Source organism: Filicampus tigris, chromosome 10 (genome assembly GCF_054856515.1).
Source record: "Filicampus tigris isolate MCC_2025a chromosome 10, RoL_Ftig_1.0, whole genome shotgun sequence".
Lineage (NCBI taxonomy): Eukaryota > Metazoa > Chordata > Actinopteri > Syngnathiformes > Syngnathidae > Filicampus > Filicampus tigris.
The window spans coordinates 11,783,770-11,803,796 of NC_141226.1; the positions used below are offsets into that span (position 1 = coordinate 11,783,770).

The following is a 20,027-nucleotide window of genomic DNA, read 5'->3' on the forward strand; positions in this document are numbered from 1 at the left end:
GTCCTACAGATTATGTCCAATTTGCTTCAAATTTCAACTTTGGACACTAGACAGATGGTGACACAAGGCCCGGGACTAATTTGAGCTTTGATCATTATGTGTGGGCAGAGCATGGCTACAAAGTTTCCCCAATTTGCTTCCTGCTTTTGTGAAGTCAAATAGGTCGCCATTTTGAGGGCTTTCCCATACTCTGTTTTGAGAGTCATCCCCAGTCTTCTGTTTGGAATAATAACTGACTCTATAGGACAGGGGTGGCCAAGTCTGGTCCTCAAGCGCCACAATCCAGCCTGTTTTAGGTTTATCCCTATGGCAACACACCTGCTTCAAATGATCAGCTCATCAGCAAGATTTGCGAAAGCCTGATAATGAGCCTGACTTGGCCACCCCTGGTATAGGATATCTCTAACACCGGTACATTCCATGATTTAAATCTTTGGAGACTCAGAGAAACTTTTTTTTTTTTTTCAATCGGAGAGAGAACCTTCTGCTTTTGAGGAACATGAGATACGGTTGGTCAGCAAGTTCTATGTCCATCGTAGGACCCGACGCCTTAGCTTGTTTTTGCTCATGATCAGCGTGACCTACAGTATGTTCTGTGTAAGTTCGTTGTGAATGTCCATTAACGTTGTGCTGAAGGTCACATAACCCTGGTAGGGGTCCTGATTGGGTGCTTGGACATGGAATGGTTTGATGTGAAACCAAGTCCCCTTCAAATTGTAGAACTTTGTTTCATATTGAATACAACCATTAAATAAGTAAAAGATTTATATAGGTCCGTCAAAAACTGATATTTTTTCATCCAAATTTTACTTCAAAATTCCAACCTCATATACTGTATTAGACATACAGGTGTCGCTAAATAGTGGAGGATTTGTGTTTTTGTCCTAGCTTTGGGCATGGCAATGAAGTCGGATGACTCAACATAAAACAGTACCTTAATAACTCAAGTCCACTAGGTTGACAGAATTCATGGCCGCTGGCAGCTTTAATTGCTAGAATGATTTACTTGACTAATTGATTTTTTTAAAACCCCTGAGAGTTCCCCATTGTTCCATGTAAAAAAGGTAATTAAAAAATCAATTCTTTGTTTTGGATGACACATTTAACTGTAGGCATGATGCCGCGTCCTTTATTTCTTTTTGGTGCTTTTCAAAACACAATTATCTGTGCTAATTAAACCCACTCCAGCCGGAGAATGTTCTCGGATTCAATCAGGAACGAAAGACAATTCTCACAAAACTTTTTTTTCCAAGGAACTGCGGGTAGGGCTTTAATTCGAAACTCTGCACCTTATCTCCACCTACAGCCACACGGTGATCACAGCCCTGGGAGTGACTCCAATTGAAACCTTTGTGAGGAATAGCGAGAAATACGTGACTATTAAACCGCTGGTGCTTTTCAAATGAAAGTCGACTAATGTCATTAAAGTGCGTTGACCTTTAACTGTCGGGAGTATTTCAGCCCAGCACGATACGTTATTCCTTGCAATTACATCCAGCTTGAACTTCATTCTCTCTTTTCGCAGAATGGTTCTAGTGAGAAGAGGGAGCTGCGGCAGTTCCAGTTTATGGCCTGGCCTGACCACGGCGTGCCCGAGTACCCTACGCCCATCCTGGCCTTCCTGAGACGCGTCAAGGCCTGCAACCCTCCGGATGCCGGGCCCATGGTGGTGCACTGCAGGTGGGAATCAGAACATGCTAGCCCGCATGGAGGTGTACAGTATATTTGGGCAAATGTATATCACATTTTGTGTCGATATCCACTTGGTACAAGGATGTAATAGAGTGCACTCAAACCGTACTTGTCCTTCTGCCTTACAGCGCGGGCGTGGGCCGGACCGGCTGCTTCATCGTGATCGACGCCATGCTGGAGCGCATGAAGCACGAGAAGTCGGTGGACATCTACGGCCACGTGACGTGCATGCGAGCCCAGCGCAACTACATGGTACAGACCGAGGACCAGTACATCTTCATCCACGAGGCGCTGCTGGAGGCGGCCACGTGCGGCAACACGGAGGTGCCGGCGCGCAACCTCTACGCACACATTCAGAAGCTGACGCAGCCGCCGCCTGGCGAGACGGTCACAGCCATGGAGCTGGAGTTCAAGGTGAGCAAAGGACAACAAACGCAGTGTGTTTACCACTGTAGAGGTAGAAACAGAGCATCGTTGACTCACCTCATCAGTGGCTTTTTTGTAGGGTGTTCGCTATTCACTCTATGAACCGCGTCAAATTCTCTCACAATCGCAACACGCACTTTCTGCTAGTGCTGCAACGTATCACATTAGTCACGGTTCGGATCACATTACGTATTTTGGGTCACGGATTGGGTTGTTTTTCCAGATCGGAAAAAAAAGATAAATAGAACTTTGTCTTATTTTATTTTATAAAATGCTTTTGCCCATAAAAAAAAAATCTACTCCTAATGTCTAACATGGCCATTTAGAATTTAAGAACCCAATATCAGGCAGTATGCCTTCCTATTTTATACCTGGTATAGTGTATAAAATAAGAAGATATCCTGCCAGACATTTTGAGCTGTATGTGTTCTTAAACTTATTTCCAGAGAAAAAAAGTGTTTTATAAAATAAATGACGACAAAGGATTTATTTAGCTTGTCTTTTTTTTCCATAATCAAAAAGACCTCAAAGTGCAATTCAAGGCACATTCCCTCCCTTTAAACATGGAGAGTGCAAGTGCAAGAAGTAAAAAAAAAAGGTAAGCCAAGGACCAGCTGTTGAACTACCAGCCGGGCACTTGTTTCTAATGCTAACAGCTAGCTGCTAGCCACTAACGCCGTATCATACAATGACAGTGTAATTAACCAGCAGTTCGTTAGCGTCCTAAATTATCGACTGAATATGATTTCGGGATGCCGTTGTGTGGATGTTGGTGGCAACTATGTAATGTCAATTAAAACCGCAATAAGGCAAGCTGAAATGTCAAAAACAGAAGTCAAGTTAGCCGTTTCGCCAACTTAAAAGTAAAAGTCTTCTAAGGCTATTGCATTGGCATCAATGACTCAATGTATTGTTTGGTTAGCTTTATTTGTGAACCGTGGTGCTTGATCTATACAGATAACGGATGAAAAATGAACCGTTGCACCACTACTTTCTAAAATGTACTGCGACCAATACTCAGTTTATACCATCCATAAATATACTCTGTTTGAGCGTGAGGTGCTTAAACATGTCCGATTTCCAACATGCCGGCATTTCTCTCCATCATAATCCACGTGACAAACTAAGATTTACCGCATAATCTTTTTGTAAAACCGTGCTGATCTCAAATCCAAATCCATTAGTGGTTTACAAACCTGAATTTCACAGATAAGCTAGGTGACACCATCCCATCCAAAACGTACCTGACAAAAAATATGCATCGTGTCTGTAAACGGTTGGAATCCAGTTGACAAATGTCAACGTCCACAGCAATGAATGACTTAAAGCGGAAGGCAACCCCAACATATTTTTTTCCAGAATATGTTCCCAGCAGGCCCACTAGTTGAAACACGGCATTCTGATTAATTTTGCGTTTGTGGAACATAAATTAAGAAGCAAAATGCACTTGTTCTTAGCCATCCCTGGGGGCGGCCATTTTGTCTTCTGTCGACTGAAAATGACATCACAACTGCTCACAACGACCAATTACGCCTGACCTGTTTTCTGAATCTGAGCCGTGATTGGTCGTTGTGAGCAGTTGTGATGTCATTTTCAGTCGACAGAAGACAAAATGGCCGCCCCCAGAGATGGCTAAAAACGAGTGCATTAACACTTATTCCACAAACGCAATATTTATCAGAATGCCCTGTTTCAACTAGTAGGCTTGCATAGAACAACATATTCTTGAAAAAAAATGTTAGTTGACTTCCCCTCTAAGGATTGTTTACACACGTGTTAACCAATTTTAGCACAGGATGCACTTATTTGTAGGAAAAAAATATTTGTATTATGGGTTCTATGGTTATCATCACCGCAAGTATGTACACCGCTCTGTGACTACATAGAAACGCACTACGTAAACAGACGGTGTTCAAGGTGACTCACACACACACACAGACACACACCTGCTGTTGAGTGTGATGTCATTACACCGTTTTTCCCTCCCAGCGCCGCTGCGCTGCCATTTGCCCTGGTGGTGACCATGATGCATTGTGTTTGAAGTGATAATAGCGCCGGCCAATGAAACATGGCTGGAGTGATAGTGTGGTGTTTGTGTGGTTTGGGGGTCACACAACACTCACGCACACACACTGTACAAACACTGCTGGCAGAGCATGAATGTCCGTATATGCTCCTGCTAGTCCATCTGCTGTATAAAGCAGTGCCAACTTGCTTGTGTCACACTTCAGTGCACACGCTTTGTTAATATTACATTCCTTAAAATAGTGCTTTGAAATTAACATGCACTCATTAAAACATGCGAGTAACGCTCATATGCATCATTGAACTCATTTTGATCGCCCTTCTTGTCTTGCCATTCACAATAGCGGCCACTTTGCACAATACAAATAAACGCAGCAAATAGAAATAACCTAGTCAATTGTCTACGGCTCACACGGGCACATGTGCCGTGCACTGCAATGAATGTGATGAAAATTAAAATCTTGCATCAAAATTACCCTGACAAATAAAAGTTTTCCAAGGTTACTTGATTAAACGTAATGGAGTAGATGTAGCGTGTCACTACCATCTTGGACTACTTCTTCCATCTGCTGCCAGTTCATTATAAACACGCACAAACACGCAATTGAAATCATGTTAAGAGCTCAATATAATCCACACGCTCGCGTATAATCAGTGCGTTCACTCTTCACTGGGTTTTTGCGATGACGGCCACCCTTCGCAATATTACTAGATATGAAATATTACTAAAGGCCCTCCTTAATTGTGTGTCGCTCAGCGCCTGGCCAACTCCAAGGCCCACACATCCCGCTTCATCAGCGCCAATCTGCCGTGCAACAAGTTCAAGAACCGCCTGGTGAACATCATGCCTTTCGAGTCCACGCGCGTCTGCCTGCAGCCCATCCGCGGCGTGGAGGGCTCCGACTACATCAACGCCAGCTGCATCGACGGATACAGGTACGCCCTTGGTTCCCCTGCTGCAGCCTCTCCTCCTCCTCTCTCCGGGGGGGGCGTGTGGGGTAAGGAGTAGACCAATTATTGGCCGGGCCGATTATTCATTGAAACACTGAATATCGGCATCAGCCTTTTCTAAAATTCTGATGGCCGATAAATCTATTTTGAACTGTGTTAACTTCAAGGAAATACTCATTTAAATTGTCACTTAATAAGAGATTCTACTGACCCTGGGAACTCTAAGCACTTTTTGTTTTTAATCAAAACAAATATAAGTGAAATTTTAACATTTCTGTCATTCTGAGGACTTCATTTACTGTAGAAAACTATATGTAGCTATTATTTAAGTTTTCATTTAGCTTTTGAAGACACGGTCATGACCCGCTAGCTCCCTTTTTGTTCGATTTTTTTTTTTTTTTTTTTAAAAAGACGTGTATATATATAAACAAAAACTAAACGATAAAGTACAGGAATATGACTAAAATACAGTACAGTATAACACACATGGTCCAAATACTGTTGAAAAAATACTGTAAATACTGTAACACCAACGCAGTACAGTACTTAACTACAGTAAACTGTACTGTATTTTAGTGTTGATTTTTCGCAGACTTGGGAAACAATCAGTCTATTTTGAGTTGTTGTGTTGGCTTCATTCTTTGCTGTGACATGAAACATGAAAATGTTTGTTGCTAATTGCAAGAAACTGTCCCGTTGATCATTACTGATGTCTGGGGATTCTTGTGCATACAAAAGCATTTTTCATGCCATCTCCATATCTCTCTTGCTGGACGGTGGCTTTACATCAGGACTTTTCTCGTAGATTTGAGTTTTTTCGACTCCAAGTGTGTCCTGGATGTTTTTTACTTTGTGTCGGATGTATTTCACTCTTCTCTTTCACAGTCATTACGGTTCTTCTTCGTTTGTATGCCATGAACTACAGACGAAAATGTAAATGAATACATTTAAAATCTTTCGCAATTTCAGTAAAACGTATGCCAAAGAAGTAACTTACCGTATTTTCCAGGCAATAAGCCACACCGTCATATAAGCCGCACCCACTCTATTTCCCGAAAATTTTGGGAAAACCCTTATATAAGCCGCACCGTTATATAAGCCGCACCTATCAATGTTGAAAACTTTTATATTTTTTGCATTTACAGAATGATTATGAACTGTAAATTTACATGCAGATGCTTTCCTAACAGTGCCTTTTAACACTGCAGTAACGTTGCTAATTAAAACGGGACAGAACCAAGAGAAAATAAAAAGTACTTATCGTCATTTCACTGCCGGCTGCCGCTCCAGTTTGTCAGCTAATGTCCACCAGACTCCACCATCTATTGTTCTACTACATTCTACATATGCACCTTTCTTGTTTTATGTTAATAAAGTCAGCCAATCTAACACTCAATGTGCTAAATCAACAATAGCATTTCACATCGAAACAACAGAACAGACGTAACATCAGCCAATCGCATTCATGTGCACTTCATGGACCTCTAGGAAAACATAGAATCAAAGCATTACAGCACCTAATGCAATAACCTAGTCTATGGCGCCCTCGGCTGTTGAACTCCTCCACCTGCAGTCACAGCCAGTTAATGGAAAATGTATTGTATTGTAATTCCGGTTAGAGCGCCCCGAGCGGTGGAAGAAAAATCCACAGAATAGCAGCACTGGACTATAAGCCGCATGGCTGAAAACCTAGGGAAAAAGTTGTGGTTTACAGTCCGGAAAATACGGTACATGTCGCCGTTTTGGATCCGAGTTATTCCATAGTACGAGTGGGAGCTGCTTTGCGTTTACGCTAGTGCGGGCTTCCCTATGGGTTCCGGATACACTACCGGAACTTCCGTTGGAAGAAAATTTAATGCATACGTTTTTTTCCGAGTGAGGGAATTTCCGTTTGATCCGATGATGGCGGAGCGGTCAAAGTTTTTCCGTAGCGTTTGCGCTCACTGCGGGCTTCGCTATGGGTTTCGGGTTCCGGATACCGGAACTTCCGTTGTCAAGAATCGATCGTTAATGTAATATAGTAGAAAATTTAATGTTTTTTTTCCGGGTGAGGGAATTTTCCGTTTGACAGAGGTCCGTAGGTGGGAATACTTACTGTATTTGAGACACTCAACTCAACTACATATAGATCACTTAAAAAAACAACCATAGCTGTAACCAAGTGCTGTACATAAAGATTGCACATAAATAGAATACGAATAAGGATAGAAAGCCTTGATTGTGATTGTATGGAAGCAGCTGCCGGTGCTCTTTGAATCGCACAGACGCACACTCATCACAGTCATAGTTATTAGTATATGGTGAAGAGTGTGTGGACGGCAGCGACAAGTGGACAAAAATAATCACACATTTCAGGAAGCCGGTTATTTTTCTGTCTGATGGCATCCCAGTAGCTTGGAACATATTGACAGCGGAAACTGATAGACCGCCTGACCTTTCTTCTGCAAATGCTTCATACGTTGCCGTCCACAGGATGATAAGTGAGCATGCCAGCGTATTTATCAACGAGGATGCGTGGAGCAATGCGCATACCGTGGAACGTGTACTGACGTCAAGCCTGAAACGTGGCAAACGCGTGAGCATCGGCGGCGTTGCGTATGCAGCCACAGCGGTCAGCGGACGCACAATGCGGAAACTCGAGAAGCGTGAAAAAGAGAACGACTTTCAACCACAACGTAATGGAGGGTGCGCACGCACAAACGTGACCACATGAAATACTTTCTCGCACAAGCTGTAAAAAAAGGTGGAAGTCTCAAGTCCTGGCTCCTCTTCATTTAGCTTTCTCCTCTCATCTTCCTTCTTCGCGTTGCCCACTTGGTTCATCTTCCTTTGCTCTTTTCTTCTACTTGAGCCTCCTCTCTGAAGTCTTTCATTCCTCTCCTCCTTCTGCTCATTCTCTTCTCCTGTCTTCCCGTGAATGTCTTTCATGCGCTCTCTTATCCCCTCCCTTTCCATCTTCCCCTCCTTCTCTCATCTTTTCTCCGCTACCGTTTCTGCTCATCTGGCCTCCTCCTTCCTTTCCTCTCTTCTGGTCCTCAACTCTTTTACTCTATCACCTCCCTTAATTCCTTGCCATCAGTAACTCCAGAAGCAAATAGGCTAATTTAATCAATATTTTAATGACAATTTTTTGCAAAATACATGTTTAAAATGATTCAATACGTTGTTCCGATGCAAAACATTTTTTTTTAAAATGTTCTTTTTTTGGGCCACCCAATTTAATTTAAAAAATTCATTTTTTTTATTCCATAATTACGGTGTGATTGGGGTTTATTTTACAGTATATTTAATTTTGGGATTTGTTGAGCCAATCCAATGCAATCAAAAACGAACTATTTTTAAAATATATATTTTTATTTTTTTTTATTTAATGTATTGTAAATCTGTTGAGGAGATACTGTAATTGATATGTCTTTTTAATTCATTTTAAGGCAATGTTTCGTTAAATTATAGATTACAACTGCTGTCCTCCTTTCATGTTTTTCCACTGCTCTCCTCTCGTCTGTCCTCCTCATTCATCTCTTCAAATCTCCTCCCTCACATCCTCTCCTTCAACATTCTCCCTCTCGGCGTCGTCTCTCCTCGCTCGGCTGTCTTCTCTCCTCTTGCGACAATCTGTTGTTCCTTTATTTGTGCAAGGCACAAAAAAGGCCCTCAGCACATTCTAATCTCCCAGTTCCACATTAGCGCTTCGCCTGCAGCGCCTTCATTAGCTGCTCCGTACGCGCGTGTTGTCGTGTAGAGCGCGTGCACGTGCGTGCGAGACTGCATGCACCCCGCACACACGCGCACACGCAAACACAAACACACACTTTTACGTACTTGCCTGCTTCCACTTGCACTGCATGGACACGTGAGCGTGGTAGCGTGCTAGCTATCCTCCAATTCTTCAGTGGCGCGCTGCTGCCACCTGCTGGCCAAGCGGGAGACCGCATGCCATCAGCGCGGTTACGTAGCACGGCAGCAGATGAGCTCATCTCCAGCTGTGATTTCAAGATGGACACGCGAGAAATGTCACTGATGATGATGATGATGATGGAGTGTTTTTTTTGGTTTGTTTTTTGCACACATGCACACATTGTGGCACACTGCTGCTAGCGTTTGATTTATTATTCCCCTCGAGGAAATTATGTTTGTTTTGTCCTTGAATAAGGAATAACTGTTTATAATTGAATACTGGACAAATTTTCCCTGTAATAATTACAGTACTTTCTTAACGTTTCTACATTTGAATCCTTATGACCATGATCCAGCAAAGGATACTAGTTTATTTTTATCTGAGGATGACGCATAAAATTGACTATGATTGACCTTGGTCATTTTTAATACCTTCAAAAGCTTTAAGTAGGCAAATTAAATTAAAATGCTTTATTTTTACAAATATGAAAATTATTGCTTAATTTAACTTGAGGTCCAATTGAATATTATATTTGTTATGACATTTCTTTAAATGTTGTAGTTATTTCACACTTTGATTTTTTTTTTTTTTACAATTTAATAAAATGAATTTCTGTATTTTAAATCATTTAAATGTCAGATTTAATTTAACATAGTCGTCATCAGGCTCAGCATTGTGCTGGCATTTTTTGAGGTATTTGTTTTTTTTATGATTTGTCATTTAATTCATTATGTGGTATGTTTTATTTATAATTTGTGGTATACTTATATGATATTTAAACATATGTTTAACTTTCATATTTGTTTAGCTATACAATATAATCAAAAACAGGATTTCCATTACTTTATTGAGATGTTTGTAGGGATTTTTTTTTAAACGTTTCCTCTTTTTTTATCAATTTGGAAGTCAAATCAAAAATGTACTTTGCAGTAACACTTTCTATGAGCCCTTTTTGTCTAAGTGTGTGATTCTGCTCACAAGCTCAGTTTGCAAACATGACGTTTGCTAGGCGAGCCAGTGAGCATTTTTACGTCAATTCTAGTCAACAGCAGGTTGCAGTACAGGACAAAATCACCACTATAAATTGGTGGATTTTTCTGCCAAATTTTTATTCCACAAACTTAATATTAATCATAATAGTGTGTTTAGACCAGTGGGGTGCATATAACATATTTTAATGACAAGTTCTGAGTTGACTTCAGGTTTAACATCTAATTTAATCAATAACAAACTGGCATTTTTTAATTACTTTTGTTACTTTTTAAAAATATGACTTTTTATTCCATTATGGTGGGGCATTTTTTTATTTTTTGTTTTTGTAATTAGTTTTTACTTAAGAAGCAATCATTAACTTTTGGATGTGTTCATCCAATACAGTATCATTTAAAAAAAAAAAAGGATTTTTATTTATTTTAATTTTTTTTAGTCTAATCTAATTTTTAAATGGACTTATTTTTAATTGACATCCAACTTAATTGAATCAGATATTTTACTTAAATAGTAATAGTTGTTTTAATTTAATGTTGGTACATGATTTTCATTATGGTCGAAAATTTGTTAAATCATCCATTATATATACACACACGTAATTCTCTGGTTTGTTGAGCCAATACAATGCAATTAAAGATAAGCATTTATGATGTTCGGGGCTCAGCTGCATTTTTATTGCTCACCATTTGCTAATAACGCTGCTTGTGTTGTGCTTGCGTGCAGACAGCAGAAGGCCTACCTGGCCACGCAAGGCCCGCTGGCCGAGACCACCGAGGACTTCTGGAGAATGTTGTGGGAGCACAACTCCACCATTGTCGTCATGCTCACCAAGCTACGGGAGATGGGACGGGTGAGGCCCAAACAACACCTTGTAATAATAGCCATGAGTTTATTATTATTAGTGGATATATACACTGCGTCATACCGAGTGCTATTTTCGAATATTTTGGTAATGTAACGTCATTGTTTTTTTGTTTTCTATGTACAGTATGTTAGTTGTCTTTCTGAATATGATCAACCAAAATATCATATGTTGAATGCATGTGTGTGTTTGTCGCACAACAGGAGAAGTGCCACCAGTACTGGCCAGCTGAGCGCTCAGCCCGCTACCAGTACTTCGTGGTGGACCCCATGGCCGAGTACAACATGCCGCAGTACATCCTGAGAGAGTTCAAGGTGACAGACGCCCGTGACGGACAGTCCCGGACCATCCGCCAGTTCCAGTTCACCGACTGGCCCGAGCAGGGCGTGCCAAAGACTGGGGAGGGCTTCATCGACTTCATCGGACAAGTACACAAGACCAAGGAGCAGTTCGGACAGGACGGACCAATCACTGTGCACTGCAGGTAGGGGCGGAACGCAAACTCTGAACCGCGGAGCGAAGTTTTCCAAAGACGGCCTAACACTTGGCCTCGTGTCCCTCAGTGCCGGGGTGGGCCGCACCGGAGTCTTCATCACGCTCAGCATCGTGCTGGAGAGGATGAGGTACGAGGGCGTGGTGGACCTCTTCCAGACCGTGAAGACCCTTCGCACCCAGCGGCCCGCCATGGTGCAGACCGAGGTGAGCCCCGCCGGGCGTGTCACTAGAATTGACGCCAACAGTGGGCAGGGGGTGACGTTGAATTACTCAGCTGCGGGTGTATTTTGGAAGAAAGCTGTCTATTTGAGGGGAGGCATTTTATTGTGAGATTGAAAGTGACCGCATGCGTGCCTGTGTGTGTATGTGACAGGACCAGTACCAGCTGTGCTACCGGGCCGCTCTGGAGTACCTGGGGAGCTTCGACCACTATGCAACGTAACCCCAGGCGCAGAGGTCCAAGTCCCTCAGCAGTGTGCCAAGTGTCCCATCTCAGCCACCATACGCCTCGGGGGAAGAAAGAAAAAAAAACAAAAAAAACACACCACCCAACCCTGTCGCTTTGCAGGGGAGAAGCGAAGGACAGAACCAACCATGTGACGTTTTTTTGTGCTTCTAAGTCTTGTACAGTCGACAGCGCCACCTGTCCCCCATCTAGCGGTACCGCCACTCATTTTTGCAATGATTACATTTATTGTTTAGTCTACTTTTTTTTTAATCACTTTTTTGTTTTTTAACATTGTGTCTTAACGTGGCTCCAGTGCTTTGTTTTCATAATTGCTACTTTGAAAATTGTTTTTTGTATTATTGTTTTAAAAAGGGGTAAAGGGGTACATTTTAGCTCATCGACGCTAGATGCCAATCTCATCCGGGTTGGCCGCTTGTTTGCGTTGTTGTCGCACGCTCGGGATCTTGTCAGGATGATGACCATAACAGATGGGGGAAACGACAAAAAAAAACTGCCTTTTCACTCACTATTTCCTCGAGGACGAGCACAAAGCGGCTAAGCTATTGCTAAGCTAATCCTGCAGACGATGACAACGACAGAGTGTGTACAGGAAAGGAAAGCACATGACTTTTTTGTGTTCTTCTGCAAAAAGGCCTTTGTACAGGATGGACCATTCCTCCCGGACGTGACACACACACAATTGATCTTATTTTATACAGAAATAGAACTATAAATATATATAAATATATATATGATTATATATATGTACAATGACGCATAGGTGTACACACAGCTTGTTCTCGCGGTATGTACTGTTCCATCAACAACAAAAAAAAATGGACATAATGCAGCACAACCCCCTGTTGTCGCCACACACCCACGCACACATCCTCCGCCAAGATGGCCACCGCAAGCACACATACCCAAAGTGGCGGTGGTGGGTGTATTGGGCGGTGGGCCTTAGGGGGCAGGGGGGCTACTTTATTCATTTTCAAATCTTGTGAATGCATTGTGCTGTAGGGGTTCCACCTGTTGTACACACACACACACACACGTCTGTTTTCTATTTGTTGACGAAGAACTGGAATTTCAAAAGAAAACCTGTTAACGAATGAACACTTGAGTTGTAAGAAAAAAAAAATCCTTGATGTTAATAAAGATACATAATTGGGGTTTTTTTGTACAAAACGCTCCCGTGTTTTGACTTCTTCGTTGCGCAATTAATGTAGTCATCATTGGTTTTTAGTATTTTTTATATATTTTTTTTTAAATCAGTCATCTTTATCTTACTCATTATTTTTGCTGCCTTGAATTCCAAATGAGTGCAGAATGCATTTACTCAAGTAAAGTGCTAATTATCCAGTTAAACTTGACGTTATAATTTATTCCCTCACTTTTGTAAATTATTTAGTAGTAAGGGGAAAAATGCTCATCATATTTTCTTAAACTAGACCACTTATTTTGGAAGAGGGGAGGGTTTGTTCAGGGAGCCGGCTTCTATAAAGGGCGGAGGCCACTGTGAACATCATTTAACAAGAAGTGAGGATAAGCGGTTTGGATAATGGATGGATGGATAACTCGGGGGCGGGGGATAAAACCACTGGAGAAAAAGGAGGTGTCTATTTTTTCAAGTGGATGACGATGTAAGACATGGCACCTGTTTGCGGGGGACGCTTAATTTGTTCATGTAAACAACGCAGCTTCTTGAGCTATGGAGGCTACTGTTTGACGACACAGACCAGGGATTGGCCCTTTCAATGCTGGAGGGGGCCACAATTTTTCAACAGTGCTACATATAGGACCACGCACCTCCTTACCTGATGTATAATAAAAATGACATTTTCAATATGGAGAAGATACGTACATACGTGCTCTTAATAGATTTCATTTCGGATTTGTTCATTGTTCAATGAATGTACAATATAAAAAGATCCAAACCCAACAACAAAGGGTTTGAAGCAAATAACAACATACTGTAATTTTTTTTGTTCCAGTGCAAAGGACTCTCTTGCATTGAAATGGACATTCAAGGGTGGCACAAAACTGCTGAACAAGCAACATTAGGTACAAGTATTCTTTTTTTTTTTTTTCACAAAAATCAACTCACTCAACATGTTTAACATTAATGAGGTACTATGTTTGTTCTGCGTATTATTCCAAATTCGCAAAAAATATTAGGCCTACTCACATAGTATAGGCCCAGTGTAAGCGCAACAAAAACAAAACATGTCTGTCTTCTAGTGGTGATTGGTGATATTACAACTTAAAACTAGTCAACCCCTGCTGATTCGCAGAACCCCCCTAATATTGTTTCCTATTTTAGATTTTTTTTTTCCTCCCTGTTTCTCATGGAAAATGTATATTGAGTCTTTATCAGCATTTTTTTTTAGGTTTTGGGGGTTTGTAAAGAACATTTTTTAAGTTGCCTGTTGCCATTCCCTGATATAGACCACTGGAGGAAAATGAGGCATGTACTTGTGGGGAGGGTTTTTTTGTTTGTTTTTGAAGTGGGCAACATACCTGATGATTTCTTGAGACATGGTGTCCAATAGAACAGAGGCCAATTTTTGAGGACTTTGTAAAATTGTAAACCAAAATAGACCACTGGAGGAAAACTAAATGAAAATTTCAGCGGAGGCTTTTATTTGTTCACATTATAGGGATGCACGATACTGGGAAAACATGTGATATGCGATACGGATGTTGACTATAGCGATAGATATTATTGCAATATTTAACATGTACATAAAGAAGTTACATTTTCATTATCTAATGACATAAAAATGGAATAAAAAATGTTTTTCAACCATCAAGCGTTGTTGTGCAAAGCGATAGTGTCGCTTCTTCTTCGTTGCCTCCTTCTTCTTTTAAAACGAAGAAGTATGGTCATCAACAAGGTCCTTTTGGATAAATTGCAACGCGGGATTCTAGTTAAGGTAAGCTGTTTTAAAGTCTACCCAAACATATTTTTTTCAAGAATATGTTCTAGGCAAGCCCACTAGTTGACACAATGCATTCTGATAAACATTGTGTTTATGGAATAAGAGTTAATCCACCCGTTTTTTGACCAGCTCAGGGGGTGGCCATTTTGTCACTTCTGTCTGAAAATGACATCACAACTGCTCAGGGCTCAGGTAATCACCGCTCAGCTTCAGAAAGCAGATAAATCGTGATTGGTCGTTAACTGAGCCCTGAGCAGTTGTGATGTCATTTTCAGTCGGCAGAAGTGACAAAATGGCCGCCCCCTGAGATGGCTAAAAATGGGTGGATTTTGCTGCTTAACTCATATTCTACGAACGCAACATTAATCAGAATGCCGTGTTTAAACTAGTGAGCCTGCTGGGAACATATTTTTGAAAATGGTCTTAGGGTTCATTTGATTCTTTAAGACAAAACTAACAATTCAAGATTTTATTTGCCGATGTTTCATCGTCCTTGTGTTGAGCACGTAGTGCTTGCCGGGTGGCTGAGCGCGCTCTGCTCACAGCTGTTTACTATCCGCTTATGCGGCTTTACTCTGACCAAGCGAACGGCACATTTGAATGACGTTATGAGATTCTGAACAGAACGTTGTTCAAAAGTGCTGTTAGTTTGTTCGTGTGGACAAGACTAGCGAGAAGCTGCGGTGATGCGCAGCCAATCAGCTCACGGGATGAATCCACTTGTGCTCTCTTTGGTTGATCTCACGTCGGGAACCAATCACGCACCTTTTATGTGTGCCTGCGCGTATGGACAAAGCCTCTGAGTCAACTCATATATTCAAAACAATGCGTCGTTCTGCAATATGGCTGTATTTTTCATTTTTATTTTTTGATGAATACTTTTTGAAAACCCGTAATGCACAGAGGCCGCGAAACACGAAGCGCGAAGTGGCGAGGGATTACTGTATTTGTGCAACTAACCCTAAAAAAATAGGTTTGATTAATTCTTTGAAATATTTTATTTTACATTTCTTTTTTTTTAATGATATGTTTCCCAAGAATATTGTGCTGCTTTGTTTTTACATTCATGTAAAAAAAAAAAAAATCAAAGTTAATTTATTTTACATTTCTTCAAAAATGTGTTTCTTCAGTTAATAGAATGCATAATAATGTTTACTCTGTTTTTAATTTTTTTGTTTTTACTTTTTATTTTTTCCATTTTTTTAATTTTGAAATGGGTCAATTTCTTAAACTGTACTGTATATTTGAAATGGCTTTAAAAACATTTTAAATTGATTTTTAAGTGTTCGAACACATTTTATTTTCTTTACAATATAATTAAAATGTCTGTCATTTTTTTCTTTAAAAAAACTATATTTTATGTAGTTCTGAGCCAACACGTCACATAAAAGCTCTTCAAATCTGCAGTATTGATGTAGATTAGAACAATAAATCCCAGCAAATTCAGCTTGTCATCTGCCGGCGGCAGGTGGCGCCATTTAGCTGCGTTTTTCAACTCATGTGGCTGCCCGATAAGAAAACACACTTTTTTTTTCCTGCATGTAAACACTGCGAGCTTGTCACACAAATGTCGGCCGAAGTGATTCCTCAGACTTAACAGCAAACTCCTCTGTCTCGCAGCAAATTGCTTTGTATATTTTTGTTCTTTGGCTTACCTTGAAACCGCGCCTCCAAGAAAAAAGGCCTCATTCTTCCCCCTCACGCTCATTTCTGTTTAGACTGAAGTGTCGAATTCGAATGAGAGGCAACGTGCTGGTGCTTTAATTGCAGCCGCTAATGACACCTGGGCTCAAGTGTTTATGTGCACGCTGATTGAGGGCTTCCTTGAAATTCCCGCCAAGACCTAAACAAGGAACCGCGTTTCTATCCTTTGCGTTTGCACAATGTTGACACGCTTTTCCTTGTTGTTCTTTTCTCTCTTTTTGTATATGCGGCGTGTCACGCTGATGTAATCCAAGCTGCGGCCTCACGTGTATGCACTCAAGCGTTTCGCGCGTATGTCTCCCTCAATTTGATTTAGGGATTAGCGGCAGATGCGCTCTCTCTCTTTTTTTTTTTCCCAAAAAACAGAAGAAGCCCTCCGACATCTGTGAGCAATATGGGAGACCCTCCTGCCCGACGTCGTTTCCTTTTCAATGCCTGAAAAGTATTAGTTGACGGGCATTGCTGTTCCACTGCCAGGGACTGGGGCTTTGTGTCAAACGAGGCGTTGTAATGTAAAGTTCATTTACATTATGGGAGCGTCTCAGGCGAGTGGTGACTGAGGCGCACATCTAAATCTCAACTGTGACAAATTAGAGTAAATCCAGCCTACCGTGTGTGGTTGTAAAACAAATGAGGATGTCATTGTGTTTGGTTTCGAAATTTAAGGAATGCTAACTTTTCCCAACTGGAGAACTTGGCTCAATTCGTTTTGTGTACATAGTTGGCAGCTAAAAAAAGTTATCCCTCAACAATTAAACATTTGAAAAAAGAACTCTGGAACTGTGCAATGGTGAATGAGATTCAGCGCTAAACCTCAGGTGGAACAATTATACAACAACCCATCGTGGTGAACAGATAGACTGAGGGGAAAGAAAAGTATATGTGTATAATGTGTGTGTGTGTATGTATGTATGTACTGGTATGTTTGTATTATGTCTGTGTGTGTGTGTGTGTAAATATATATTTATATTTATTTATTTATTCATCCAATCCGCTATTATATATTTTCATTTTTTTTTAAATTGATATATATATATATATATATATATATATATATATATATATATATATAAATAACGCAAGGTTGTTTTCGGGGGAAACGAAAGACTTCCAGGTTAAGTGTACGTAGGCGCTGCCAGATGTCCCACACAAGGACATACTTTGTATGCAAAGGGGAAAGTTATGTGCTAAATGTTAAGTTAGTTAACAAAACAAAATTGTTATCCACCGTTTTCCTACGCCCAATAGATACCTTCTACCGTATTACACACACAAGACAGGCTGGGCGCGTTTCTGTCAGTCAGTGAAATGTCCTGTGGCATAATCCATATTATTATACGTGTTGCACCACTAGAGGGCAGACAATGCCTGTGCAATGGCACTGCAGGGAGTGCACATGAAAAGTGTTGTGCAGGCGGCAGTTAAAGGCGGCTCCGAGCTATCGCAGAAGAGAACAGTGGTCTTTCTTTTTAAAAGAGCCCAACACAACAAGTAATTTGGTACTTGACCCCGTTAGGGACGAATAGAGTGCGGACGAAAACACACTTCTGTCCTTACTTGGTCTGTTCTTTTTAAAAGACTTCTCGTCCCAAATCCATCCGTCCACAAAATGGGCACGGACAACATAAGTCAGCAACGTCAAACAGATTTATATTAGATGTACATCTCTTATAAAAGATTCAACGCGATTTTAAAATGGGATGAATCGATTCGGTTAATCAAATCAAATCCGTCAGACGGACTAATTTGAAAATTGCTGTCGATATCTAGCCGCCATATATTAGGCTGTATACCCCTTTCTGTAATGCGGATGCCCCTCGGAATTCTTTGGTCGACATTAGGTTCAGTTCCACAATTTAGCAAATGCTTTGCTAATTTTCCTTGTCTGGGGAACCCTTCGTTTAGATTTTTTCAAAATAACATTCAAAAGAAAATCTACAGAACAGTGTACTGAAGAGTGGGGATCAGAGCTAAACCTCAAACTTTCTCCGTGCGGGGAAGCTCGCTCCATCCTCTGTTTTGAATCTTTACTGTACAACGTTGTCTACTCCAAAAAGCCCATATACTGTTTTGAAAAAGTTTGACGTTAAGTGCGTGAAGTTGACCGGTCTTACTGGTGACTGAGGTCCAGAGCTAAACCTCAAACATAACATCTGCGTCCAATGTACAGAGTGCGGTTGAGGAAAAATCAGCATGTCAGCATGCGTGTTTCTGAAATTTCGCAAATGGTGTGCTAACTTTGCCTGGGGAACCTCGCTCCATTTGTTTTGGCGCGCGTAGGCGGTACGCCCAGCTCTGCTTGTTCCTCCTCAGGTGATGAGACCAATTTTCTGGAAGGTCAGAATGTTCGGCCTACCTTGTAGCGTTGGGAGGAATCGCAACATCCCAATGCCACCGATTTCTTGGAGGTTTATGGCTTGTGGCTGGAGGCCTTGCAAGGTGACTCATCGGGCAGTCTGGTGGACCATCACAAATGTTTAGATGTGGAGGATGTTGAGACAAGAAGATTGTTGTTTACTGGCTTCCCTCCCCACTTTTGGGGAGGTTAGATAGTTGAGTCGAGTCCCTCCCAAATGACCCGCCGAGCCCCTTGCCTCCTTGTTCAAAAGTCTCATAGGATGTTGAAGCGCTACCAAAAATAAATCCATTCTGAATTGTGATACGTAAAAATTGAGAGACTCCATACCCATTGATGTGTTTATCTCTTCAGTCTCCTGACATCAGGGGACACATTTTTGGAAGGCTTTAGAGGAATTCCAACACCTTAATGTCGCCAAACTCTGAAAGTTGACGGCTGACCTGGAGGCCAAACAAGGTGACTCGTCGGGCAGTCAGGGGGACGACCACAATGTTTAGACGTGGAGATTATTTAGACGTAGCAATTGTCGCTAATCGGCTTCCCTGCCCACCTTTTCCGAGATTCGGAAATTTGAGTCCGTCACAAATGATGGTGCAGTTCCACACCCAACGAGGTCTGGCCCCCTTCTTCAGACAACTTGAAAATATAAGACTCATAGGAGCTAGTGAAGTTAAATCCATTACAAACTGTCCATCTATTATCCGAACCGCTTGTGAAATTCAAAAAGGTGAGCTTTAGGAGAATTCCAAAACCCTGCCGCAGATCCCTGGAAGATGAAGGCTTGGCTCGAGGCCACGCAAGGTGACCGGTCGGGCAGTCTGGCGGCACATCACGAATGTTTAGACGTGGAGATTGTTGTTTATCGGCTTCCCTGCCCACCTGTTTGCAGATCTCCTTTGGGACTGTTTATTTTCTTACGGCCCACGAACAAAACACCCCACCATATGCGGCCCTCAGAAAACGCTACCCTTTGAGGCGCTTTCATCGGCAGATTCCATTATCGCGGAATGCCACCGCTGTGATAATTTCATCAAAGTGGGTTTAGTCTTGTCTTAGTGGTGTTAAAACCATTGTGAACTTTCTTAATTCCCCTTAAAAGATTGCGGCGGACCCCGCGGACCCCTCCTACTTCCAGCCCGACTCTCTCGCCGAGCAGAAGGTGAGCGTAAAGCCCTCGTTCGCGCCGGGCCAAAGCATCCTTCAGGAGCCGCAGACCTGAGGGAGATTATCATGTC

The 20,027-nt window shown here is 41.6% G+C and overlaps 1 protein-coding gene across 13 annotated transcripts in view; it reads left to right on the top strand.

Moving 5' to 3' along the window:
- The window catches only part of LOC147140821 (receptor-type tyrosine-protein phosphatase F-like), a 238,488-nt gene extending 223,888 nt beyond the window's left edge, over positions 1 to 14,600 (top strand). For all 13 annotated transcript variants that reach the window (XM_086042067.1, XM_086042069.1, XM_086042065.1 and 10 more), the window contains 7 exons: positions 1,526 to 1,680; positions 1,821 to 2,106; positions 4,901 to 5,079; positions 10,706 to 10,832; positions 11,048 to 11,328; positions 11,408 to 11,543; positions 11,713 to 14,600. In XM_086042067.1, coding sequence (XP_085898193.1) covers positions 1,526 to 1,680; positions 1,821 to 2,106; positions 4,901 to 5,079; positions 10,706 to 10,832; positions 11,048 to 11,328; positions 11,408 to 11,543; positions 11,713 to 11,781 — 1,233 coding nt within the window. In that variant the 3' untranslated portion in view covers positions 11,782 to 14,600. The remainder of the gene's footprint in view (positions 1 to 1,525; positions 1,681 to 1,820; positions 2,107 to 4,900; positions 5,080 to 10,705; positions 10,833 to 11,047; positions 11,329 to 11,407; positions 11,544 to 11,712) is intronic.
- Positions 14,601 to 20,027: the final 5,427 nt, after the last annotated feature.